At 41.8% G+C, this 12,465-nt stretch overlaps 1 protein-coding gene across 1 annotated transcript in view; it reads right to left on the minus strand.

Moving 5' to 3' along the window:
- Positions 1 to 12,465, minus strand: part of LOC141761349 (uncharacterized) — a 96,402-nt gene that overhangs the window by 63,879 nt on the left and 20,058 nt on the right. The window contains exons 2-3 of the mRNA XM_074624686.1: positions 2,287 to 2,416; positions 236 to 343 (exon numbers count right to left, since the gene is read on the minus strand). Of these exons, the coding sequence (XP_074480787.1) occupies positions 236 to 343; positions 2,287 to 2,416 (238 nt within the window). The remainder of the gene's footprint in view (positions 1 to 235; positions 344 to 2,286; positions 2,417 to 12,465) is intronic.

Raw genomic sequence — 12,465 nt, forward strand, 5'->3', positions numbered from 1 at the left:
ACAACCAACCGTGGTCCCTCTGTAGACATTTGATTGGTCACCACAGACACCCCCTTGACATTTATTAATTCTCACAATTATGGATTGTCCCGCATGCTAACGTACGGCACACTAACGTACGGCACACTAACGTACAGCATACTAATTAATATTAATTTAGAGTATTTCAGGAAGAAGAGGACTCTTTAATATATATAAGGCCTCAACTAACAGAGAAAATGAACCTGCAGATGACCTTCTGGCCTTTTGGAACAGCTGCTGAGCGTCCAACGGCGTCCATCGCAGCCAACATCGCACTGCTGATCCTGACACGTGTCAGCGGGATGGAGCACTCCTTCAACACCTGTAAAATAACAGTACAGAAAGAATATTGTTGACACTTTGTCTTGTGAAAAAAGGGCAATTAATAAACATATAATCAGTAAACATATAATCAATAAACATATAATCAATAAACATACAATCAATAAACATATAATCAATATACATTAGGGCTGCACGATTATTTATCATAATTATTAAAAAACTTGACAAATCTCCCTTTAAGGTGCATTTTGAAGTGATAAAATGTGAGATTAATTTGTGATTAATTGAGATTAACTATGGACAATCATGCAGTTAATTTATTAATTATCAGGCGACATCCCCATTATGGAGTTGCATTATGGGAAATGTAAAACCCAGTATAGTTGAAGATTAACCCATACCGCGCACTAAGTCAGTCATTCATTCAAACAAGAAACACATTGAGGTAGAGACCTCATTTCCTGTATAGCCGAGTAAAAAAGTATGCATTCATACTGTGATTCATACACAAAACTGTTGAACTCTTTCATTTTAAAACTCATGTATAGTTATTACAGATAGAAGTATTTTGATGTCCTTATTGTATTTCTTCTATTCTATAGTTGTGTCTTGGCTTTACCAGCACAGTGCATGCTTCTGTGTTTTTTTATTTCTCTGTTTATTGTTATGCACCAAAAACAATAAGGCTAATTCCTTGTATGTGTAAACCTGATTCTGATTTCTGCTATTCTCTCTCTGTTAGCTGCTTTTTATGGGCTCAGATCAGTCTCAATATTAATGAATGCACACAAAGGAGTCACACATGTATCTGGTGATTTATATATAAATGACTCTCTCCACAAAAATATTTTTCAATGCACACAAACACAGTTATCGTTATATATAAATGTAAAAAAAAACAATCCACATAAAAAACTAAGGTTCACAAATATATTTCTGACACACACAAAAATATGTCTTGTTTTAAATAAATGTAATAGAAATCCACAAATATATGTACTTAAAAGTATTTGATCAAAAACACATTTGGATGTTGTTACATTTATAAACAAACTGCTGTCATGTGTGAACTTCACTGTGTTCATCTGTGTGGGTTTTATGAGATTCTCCTGACGTGCACGACCCACAAATGCATTTTTTTCAACAGGAAATCATCCGTAGCCAATCAGATGCGCTGGCTAACGCTAGCTAACATTAGCTATGTGTTTGTTTAGCCCAGGGGTCAGAAAGCTTTACTATCAAAAGAGACATTTTAGGCAAAAAAAAAAATTGCGTCATGCAGGGCTCAACATCGGACATTTTTGGGATATTTTCGGGACATTTGTCGGACATTTTTCTGACTGTTTTTTCTGAAAACTTTCCACATTTTTTCGAAGTTTTCTCAGACAATTTTTTAAAAATACATTTTTTGGACAATTTTTGACTTTTGTTCTGAATTCTTTCAACATTTTTTTGACATTTTTTCAGAATGTTTTTCAGACTTGTTTTGGACATTTTTTCGGACATCTTTTTTTTTATTACATTTTTCGATTATTTTCGGAAATTTTTCAGATACGATAACGTTTCCTGTCCGTGACAGAGTTAGCATGCAGCTTTAGCTCTGCTCTGTCTAGCTCTGCTTTTCCTGTCAATGTGTGAAACCCAAAGTGTTTCCATCCTTTACTGGATGTGTAGTGTTTACTACGCTGGATTTAACATGGGAGGGTGCAGGTCGTATCCACGACGACCCTCCAACATTTTAGACTCTCTGAGGTTTGTTTTGGTTGACGGATACAGAACGGATACGACGTCACGTTACTCAGACTACCACAATAAAAGCGGTAACTTCCTTCTACCTCTGCATAGACTCAGATGAAGCAGATATATCCATCCCCCCCCCCAGCTGCCACCTCAGTAGATATTGATGAACAGTTGGAGCTGTTTTCTCCTCTTCTTGGTGTCGTTATGAAGCCATGAAGTCATGAAGCCATGAACACTGACCTGAACATCGGTGGGATCGGAGGACGAGCCTGCTGCTGGTCTTCTGGGGACCTTGTTGCTCCGCTGGTCTGGGTTCTGCTGCTCCTCCTCCGGCTCGCTCTTGTAGTGCTCCTGGTCCTGGTCCTGGTCTCTGTTTCAGAAAGTGTGATGAGTGTTTTATTTCCTCATTGGTTCAGTCTGTATGGAAGGTTTACTGTGTGTCAGATATCAGTTTGTTACTCTGGACTGTCTAAAGTGACTCTTTTATGTGCCGTCAGTCATTTCTTTGAACATTCAGATATCACACAGCATCAAGTGTCTCTCAGCTCAGAACCAAACCTCTGCATGTCCTTCTTCTTTATAACACTGTGACTGTGAACACAGACAGCTGTCAGTCTGTTAGAGCAGCTTAATGTAATGTAGACTACAGTCTAATACAGTCACACTAAAGCTGAATAACTCTATGTAATGTAATGTAGACTACAGTCTAATACAGTCACATTAAAGCTGAATAACTCTATTTAATGTAATGTAGACTTCAGTCTAATACAGTCACACTAAAGCTGAATAACTCTATTTAATGTAATGTAGACTACAGTCTAATACAGTCACATTAAAGCTGAATAACTCTATTTAATGTAATGTAGACTACAGTCTAATACAGTCACATTAAAGCTGAATAACTCTATTTAATGTAATGTAGACTTCAGTCTAATACAGTCACATTAAAGCTGAATAACTCTATGTAATGTAATGTAGACTACAGTCTAATACAGTCACACTAAAGCTGAATAACTCTATTTAATGTAATGTAGACTACAGTCTAATACAGTCACATTAAAGCTGAATAACTCTATTTAATGTAATGTAGACTACAGTCTAATACAGTCACACTAAAGCTGAATAACTCTATTTAATGTAATGTAGACTACAGTCTAATACAGTCACATTAAAGCTGAATAAATCTATTTAATGTAATGTAGACTACAGTCTAATACAGTCACACTAAAGCTGAATAAATCTATTTAATGTAATGTAGACTACAGTCTAATACAGTCACATTAAAGCTGAATAACTCTATTTAATGTAATGTAGACTACAGTCTAATACAGTCACACTAAAGCTGAATAAATCTATTTAATGTACTGTAGACTACAGTCTAATACAGTCACATTAAAGCTGAATAAATCTATTTAATGTAATGTAGACTACAGTCTAATACAGTCACACTAAAGCTGAATAACTCTATTTAATGTAATGTAGACTACAGTCTAATACAGTCACATTAAAGCTGAATAACTCTATTTAATGTAATGTAGACTACAGTCTAATACAGTCACACTAAAGCTGAATAAATCTATTTAATGTAATGTAGACTACATTGCTGGTCCTGGTCCTGGTCCTGGTGCTGGTGCTGGTGCTGGTCCTGGTGCTGGTCCTGGTCCTGGTCTGTTCAATCAGAGAACAGGAGCACACATTAGAGCGAGCTAATGCTAACGCTAGCAGTGAGCCACACAGCAGCAGAAGCTAACAGGCTAACTAGCTGTTAGCTTGTTAGCATGGAGCTAACTAGCTGTTAGCTTGTTAGCATAGAGCTAACTAGCTGTTAGCTTGTTAACATGGAGCTAACACTCTGTTAGCTTGTTAGCATGGAGCTAACTAGCTGTTAGCTTGTTAGCATAGAGCTAACTAGCTGTTAGCTTGTTAGCATGGAGCTAACTCTCTGTTAGCTTGTTAGCATGGAGCTAACTCTCTGTTTTCGGGTTTAACTCGGTTCATATTCTTCTTCTCTTCGTCTCCTCTTGGACTTCCGGCTCAGAGGAAGCTTGTTAAAGGGTTTACCTGGGTGTGTGAAGGTTCACCTGCAGCTCGAGCTCCAGACGGATCAAAGATCTTCAGCTAACAACAACAACTCTCCCGCCATCAGCCCGACAACCACACTTCCGGTTACAAGTACTTCCGGTCTGGTTTTTCAGTTTAAAGTGACAGAAAGTCTCCACCTGGAGGTCAGGAGGGAAACTACAGCTACATCTCCAGGTCCTACTACAGGTCCACTCCTGTTCATAATCTACTTATTCCCCCTCGGTCAGATCCTACGCCACTTCAACCTGGACTTCCACTGCTATGCTGACGACACTCAGATCTATCTCAGCACCAACACCCCTCACAACCCACCGCTCTCCCACATCAACTCCTGCCTCTCTGCAATTAAAGCCTGGATGCAACAGAATTTTCTAAAACTCAACAGCGACAAAACACAACTCCTCCTCATCGGCTCCAAATCCACCCTCACCAAAACCAACAACCTCACACTCAACATCGATGTCACTTCTGTTTCCCCCTCCCCCCAGGCACGTAACCTTGGCGTGATCTTCGACTCCACCCTCTCCCTTGAGCCCCACATCCGCCAACTGGTCAATATATCCTTCTTCCACCTTCGCAATATCGCAAAAATCCGTCCGTCCCTCACACCCCCTACAGCAGAGAAACTCATCCACGCCTTCATCTCCTCCCGCCTTGATTATTGCAACTCACTCCTCTATGGCATCAGCAACACCTCCATAAATAAATTACAACTGGTCCAGAATGCAGCTGCCCGACTCCTCACCCACACCAAATCATGGCATCATATCACCCCAGTCCTGAAAGACCTTCACTGGCTCCCCGTCTCCCACCGGATCTCCTACAAAATCCTGACCCTCACCTACAAAGCCCTCCACCAACTTGCACCCCCCTATCTCTCTGAACTCCTCTCCCCCTACCAACCTCAACGGTCCCTCAGATCCACCTCGGCTGGTTTACTCTCCACCCCAACGTCCAAACTCCGCAGCTTTGGGGACAGAGCATTCTCCAGGGCAGCTCCCAAGCTCTGGAACTCACTCCCCAATCTCATCAGAGACTCCGATTCCCTCACCACATTCCAGTCCCGCCTCAAAACACATCTTTTCTCATCTGCTTACCCGTAGCCCCCTCCTTCCCCCTACCCATCAGTCCATGTGTATGTATGTGATTGTTCCTGTGTATGTCGCTTTTTGTCGTTCGTCTCCTGTCTGTCTGTCTCACACCGTTTTCCCCCCGACTATGTTAAAGCGTCTTTGAGATTAATATAAAGCGCTATATAAATCCAATATATTATTATTATTATTACATGGTTTATATAATGTATATATATATATATATATATTTATTATACTATAACCTATTTATAGATGTATATATATATATATATATTATACTATAACCTATTTATAGATGTATATATTTATTATATTATGACCTATTTGTCATAAGCCAGACTACTGAAGTATATATATGTAGTTGATTTTCTATAAACTTTAATCTTTGGACTGATAGTGGTTGGTAAAGTCAAATAATACGACATCAGAGGTAAAATCATTGCTTTCCCGTCGGGTCAGTGTTACAGGAACTCTTAGCCTGCCAGTTAGCCTTTTAACAAACAAATACCAACATCTATAAGCCACTGAGGGGCGGACGGGAGAACTTGTTTGGACGCGTGCTCTAAAAACAAACCAATGTCCAGTTCGCTGTGTAACGTTGGATCACTTCCATTTATTTACAGTTTCACATCTCACCATCATGTTCTTCCCCTGCAGGCATACATTAACTGTCATCCACAGATTAAAGTGAAACTAACTACATTAAGGCACCGACACAGAACAGTAACTAATGAATGAGGGATGTTTCATGGTGATATCTATTACATTTTTAAAATTACAACTTTATAATATCATGACTTCAATGTGGCCCTAATACTCCGTCGTACCGTCGTACCGTCGTACCGTCGTACCGTCGTACCGTCGTACCATCGTACCATAGACCTACAACAATGATAAATAAAAATGAAAATGTAAACGAAAAAACAGTTATTCATTTCCACTAATGTTTTTTATAGATCCACAGGGAGCCACTGGAGAGGAGCTGAAGAGGCGCAGGTTGCTGACCCCTGGACTAAACCATACAACAAATTAAAATATTGAACAATTGGATGACATCATAGTTAAATCCCTTCATTTTAATAATTATACTGTAACACACAGCGGTGACATCAACATACTGCTTATCCAATCCCTGCCGCTTTCACTACTGTTGGAAATATATCATGAAGAATAATATGGAAATGCTTAAACTATTATGTTACGAGGGCATTGGGTTGAAGATGTTTAGACTAAGAATTATAAGATGAATACTGTGGCGCCTGAGGGACTTATCGTGCACAGTCACAAGGTTGGGACGTCATAAACATATCTTTGTGTAGATAGAACAGTCTCAAGGACCCAGCCTTAGGGAAGAAACAGAAAGGGGGGAAAGGGCAGAATGATATGAACAGTAGACGGCGTTGTTTTAATAATGGAGTCAGATAAAGAAGACGGTCAAATTGACATTGTGGAAAATTACTAAGACTGATCAAACTCTGCCCCTCCTTTCAGAGAATGTTTACTGCTGTGTATAAAGGCAAAATGTAAAGAACAGCTCGGGGTTCATTCACTGCGAACTGATCACGGTATTACATGGTATCAGGGACACATTGATGAATCCAGAATTCTGTAATAACTCTGTGCAACTTTGATGAGTATGTATACGGAATAAATTGATTATACTTTAAACTAACTTTGCATTTGTATAAATCTCCTCTGAGCTTGCAGCTGCTTCGAAGATAAACCAACACGCATGAAGGCGTCTATTCTCTGAGGGAGAATTTCCTTCAATTTGGTGACCCCGACGTGATCTTCAAGGAAGAGCGAAACGAGCCAGAGACTGGAGGACTCAGTGAGAGAGAGATAAGGGGACCCCTGAGGCAAAAAGGTAAGCAGAACCTGTTAAATCAAATCTGCAGATTGGCATAGGCTCTAAATTTATCTCTCTTGCTGAGTAGGACACATCTCTGTTGAACTAATAACATCTAGTTGCACAGTTTAAAAGGATCAAGGATCCTAGGGCTCCGGAAGCAACAAAGGTTAGAGTCCTTTGAAGAAGGTTAGAGTCCTTTTTACAAAGGTTAGAGTCCTTTTACAAAGGTTAGAGTCCTTTTACAAAGGTTAGAGTCCTTTTACAAAGGTTAGAGTCCTTTTACAAAGGTTAGAGTCCTTTTACAAAGGTTAGAGTCCTTTTGAATAAGGTTTGAGTCCTTATATAAGATCTGGGATCTGTGGGTATTACTAATAAACTGTGTTAATAGTGTCATCAGAGGAAATTTAAAACTGCCTCAGATACCGTGCCTGCACCGCTGACGGGTAACCGTCAGTAGAAGCCTGTGCCAAGGTGGGATCTGTTGTGGGGGCATAACGACCCAATTACTCTGGTTTCGCTACTGTTTGACTGTATTAATAGTGTCATCAGAGGAAATTTAAAACTGCCTCAGATACCGTGCCTGCACCGCTGACGGGCGACCGTCAGTAGAAGCCTGTGCCAAGGTGGGATCTGTTGTGGGGGCATAACGACCCAATTACTCTGGTTTCGCTACTGTTTGACATAAAAACTAACACGGAATATATGCAGAGCAGTGAAGCTGCAAGAAAGATGGATGGTGAATTCGATAGAGAGTGTGAGGAAATAGGAGGATGCAATAAGACGGGTCTCACTTTTGGACAGCAATGGGCCAAAGTGAGGACACACGTGATTTGCACCTTTGATCCTAAGAAGTTAGATGAACGAGCAAAAGATTTGGATGATTGGTTTAAAAACATGATAGAAACGAAGGAGTTTCCTGGAGAAAACTCCAAAGCAGCTGTTGCCCCGGTGTTTCGAGAGCACATATTAAAACAACAAAACGAGTTGGCTGAAGGCCAGAAGCAATTAAAGAATAGCAATATGTTCACCCGAGCAAAAGCAAAGAAACATGTTGAACAGAAAGCTAGTTCACTGGCCCAGGCAAATTGTGTCTACTTGGCGGCAGTGGCTGAGTTAGGACATCAAGGTCCAACTAAAAAAGAAAAGCAATCGCCTAGGAAAGAGAGTACTCTCTACCCTCAACTAGGTGACGGACAATGTGGATAAAGAACCTGTCACTCTGTTTTCGTCCCTTTTGGAAGGCAAACAATCAGCTCAGGCTGCTGAACTAACAGCTGTGGTATGTGCTCTGCGACTCGCCGAGGGTAAAACCGTAAACATCTTCACTGATTCTGCATATGTATGTAATGCTATACACAGGGATATGTCTGGCTGGGTACAGGCAGGATTCAAAACTAGTGGCAACAAGTCCATGGTTCATGAAGGCCTCATGAGGGACTTGTTGGCCGCTATCCACCTTCCGGAGAAGGTGGCTGTGGTTAAAGTGAAAGGACACTCACAGGGAAGTGATCCAGAAAGCATTGGGAATAATGCTGCCGACGAGGCCGCCAAAGCGGCGGCAGGCTATGTATCTGAATGTATTATGCTGTTAGAAGAGAATTTTAGTAGTTTTTTTGATGATGTACAAAAAGCTCAGGAGGACGCTCCAGGGTATGAGAAAAAATCCTGGGAAGATGCAGGTGCCACTGATTGTTTCAATGGCTTGTGGCAAAAAGATGGGAAAACTGTGATGCCTAGTGATTGGATACCATCCATGCTAAAACAAACTCATGGATTGTGTCATGCCGGTGTGGCTGTTATGATGTTTGCACTAGATGGTTGGTGGTTTCCTCAAAAGAGGAAAACAGTTACGGACTTTGTACAAAGATGTACAATATGTCAAACATGTAACATAAGACCCACGGAAACACCTCCGGTGGGCACGTACCCTAAACCTAATGGTCCTGGAGAACAGATCGTTATGGATTTCACGGACATGGGGATCCGGGTGGGGGGTAAAAGGTTCTTGTTGGTAATTGTGGATGCCTTTTCACGTTGGATAGAAGCCTATCCCACTGGAAAAGAGGACGCAAAATCGGTCATAAAATGCCTGGTTAACGATTACATCCCCAAACATGGTTTTCCAAAATTAATCCGTTCCGACAACGGCTCCCATTTCAAGAACAATGACTTGCGTTCTGTGGAAGAGGTGTTGGGGCTCCAACATAAATTTGGCTCAGTGTACCACCCACAATCTCAGTCAAAGGTAGAACGGGCTAACCGTACTATCAAAGCAAAGCTGTTAAAAGTTTGCAAAACCACAGGCATGACTTGGCCTAATGCCCTACCAATAGTCCTCCTTGGAATTCGTTCCTCGGTAAACACCTCAACAGGGTTGACACCCTTTGAACTAACCTGTGGCAGACCGTTTCCTGGCCCTTCGCACCCTTTCTGTGTGTTTCCAGCTGTTGGGTACCGTCCCTTTTATCAGTCGGTTAATGCTATGACCTCAGCTTTCTCCTGTCCAGGTGCACCAGAACCTGGTCCTCCAAAGTTGAGACCCCTCCCCGTTGGCCCACCAGAACACCTTTGGTTGAAGGTGTTAAAGAGGAAGTGGTCGGAGCCACGCTGGACAGGTCCATACGAGGTGACAGCTAGGACGTCAACTGCAGTCCAGCTGAAAGGAAAAGGAGGCGTGTGGTGGCACCTAACACAGTGCAGCTCTACAAAAAATCCACCACCCGGTGTGGATTTCATCAGTGGGGGCGTGGACACAACACCAGCACCACCTGAACCAGCGCCAGGGGGTGAGGCAAGCATCTCTGCAGGGACACCAGATTCATCAGCGGAGGGGTGGACAACCCAGATGAACCGGACACAAAAACAGCACCAGGCGTGAGGCAAGCATCTCTGCAGGGACACCAGAGAAGAGAAGAAAGCAGGCGTAACGGGCACGTATGAGACTATACCAAGACACAAAATAACTTGTATTTTTTATTTTTACGAAAAGAGCTGTATGGGTCACAAATAAGGGAAAGAAGGTTTCAAGGTCTTGCCGGTTTTACAGTTAAAACACGGCTTACAAGTATAAAGAGGTGACTCAATAGACTGTATGTTCTGTACTCTTTTATTCATTGCTATATATATCCTGACAAATATAAGTGTACGATATTTGCATATATCCAGAAGAAGAGGGGTCAGGGAAAGAATGGGGGGAATGGGATGGTATAACAGAGCCCTGCTAGTACTGGGATCAGTGCTAGTGGTGGGCAGTATCTTGCTCTTCTTAGATTTTCTGCCAAGACTAAAAGCTAAACAGGACCAAGATCAAATAATCAGACCCACCAATGCAACATCGGGTAATCACACCATCGGCTCCCCTGTCTCCAAACCTCAGGTACGAAAGAGATTTAAAAGGTGCACTGATGAAGAGTGCGAGAATACGTATGAAAATGGTCAACCTAACATACAACCCCGCGCTAAAATCCAATTGACATACACCTTAGGAGGAACCACCTCTTTTCAGGTTGACCTCTGTAACATAATAACTTGCACAGGAAATGAGCAGGACTGGAAGAATAACGACGTCTATCTCTGCTCTTTCGCCGGGGATTGTAAGAGTTGGGGGGATGTATTCTCCCACTCAGGTTCCCGGGTACGGTCATTGAAAAAAGGGTTTTACGATCCAGAAGCAGATAAAATTAGTATCATACGCGGTTCAGTTAGACAACCCGGAAGAATGAAACGCAGCACCAACGGACAGAACCCTCTTCTAATCACATTTCGTGAACTAAGGTATAACCCATTTCAAGGGGGTCAGGGGGAGTCCAATCACACTGGTTACCTAAAGTTAGGCGTTGACCTTAATGGCAAAGATACTTTCGGCACAATAAAAATAAACTTTGTACGTCAAAATACACCTAAGACCAACCCGAGAGCTGCCTCTAAACTAACCACACCAGTACCACGAAACACGGAAGACAAAGTACAGACGTTGGATTTCACCAAACTTTCAACTAATGATATCATTCGCATAGCCACGGGATATGGGGAAAGAAACATCTGGCTTGAGTGGATGACGTTTACTGCAAAGCAATACAATACAGGTAATTGTTTGGCCTGCTCAACTGCACGACCCACTCTATTTATGGTACCCGGACCGGTACATATGGACGACCCAGAGGGGTGGGAATGCATGCAACAACTTATAACATCCGGATCAAATATAACCGACACATGTACTAAACTAGACAAAATATATCCACCCCTAAGGAAAGACATCCAGCCACCAATAATTACTATAAGAAAAGGGGACTATATATGTTTTAATAGAACGGGCAAAATTAGTGTAACAACGGGGACCGCTAAGTGGTGTAATGTATCCTACGATGTAACAGGAAATGAAATTTCCAATAACTGGACTCAGGGCCGAGGTGATCTTTTCTGGTATTGTGGTGATAAAATCTTAAGAGTCACGTTACCAGCCAATTGGTCGGGAGTGTGCTCATTGGTCCGGTTGGCAGTACCTATGAATATCATAGGATTAGATAAAAGACAAAATATACGCCAAAAGAGGAGTTTTGACACCTCTGCAAATAATCCCACATACATAGATGCTATTGGGGTACCTCGGGGAGTGCCAAATGAGTTTAAATTAGCTGATCAAATAGCTGCAGGATTTGAAAACTTGCCCCTGGTATCCGCTTTGTTTCCTATCACACCCAGTAAAAATGTTGACCGCATTAACTACATCCACTATAATGTTCTCCGTTTGACTAATTTAACCCGTGATGCAATTGCCGGACTAGCTGAACAAATGGCTCCTACGTCACTGATGGTGATCCAAAATAGAATGGCATTAGATATGCTGCTGGCAGAGAAAGGCGGTGTATGCTCAATGTTCCAAGACTCATGTTGTATCTTTATCCCAAACAACACCGCCCCGGACGGGACGGTGACAAAAGCGTTAGAAGGACTGAGGACTCTTTCGGATAAAATGCATGCGGATTCCGGTATAAACAACCCAATTAATGATTGGCTGGAGAGGACTTTTGGCAAATGGAAATCGATGATAGTATCACTGTTTTCCTCTATTATAGTGGTCCTTGCGTGCTTAATATTATGTGGCTGCTGCTGTATTCCATGCATACGCCATTTGACAGAACGATTAATCGTAACGGCAATAGAAAAGAAACGTCCCGACCAACCACCCGCATATCAGATGAGCATGAGTACCACAGGGGGAGGATGGGGAGAACAGGGGTTATTAAACATGGATTTTCTTAATCGTGAGTCAGAAAAGGATGTGGAAGAGGAGGAGGTGGTGTGATGAGAACGGTTTGCATTGATTCTGAGTAAGAAATGAATGTATACGTATAACACTGAACTAATAACAAAGGGCTGCGGGACATG

This window comes from Sebastes fasciatus, chromosome 22, assembly GCF_043250625.1.
Source record: "Sebastes fasciatus isolate fSebFas1 chromosome 22, fSebFas1.pri, whole genome shotgun sequence".
In the NCBI taxonomy this organism is placed as follows: domain Eukaryota; kingdom Metazoa; phylum Chordata; class Actinopteri; order Perciformes; family Sebastidae; genus Sebastes; species Sebastes fasciatus.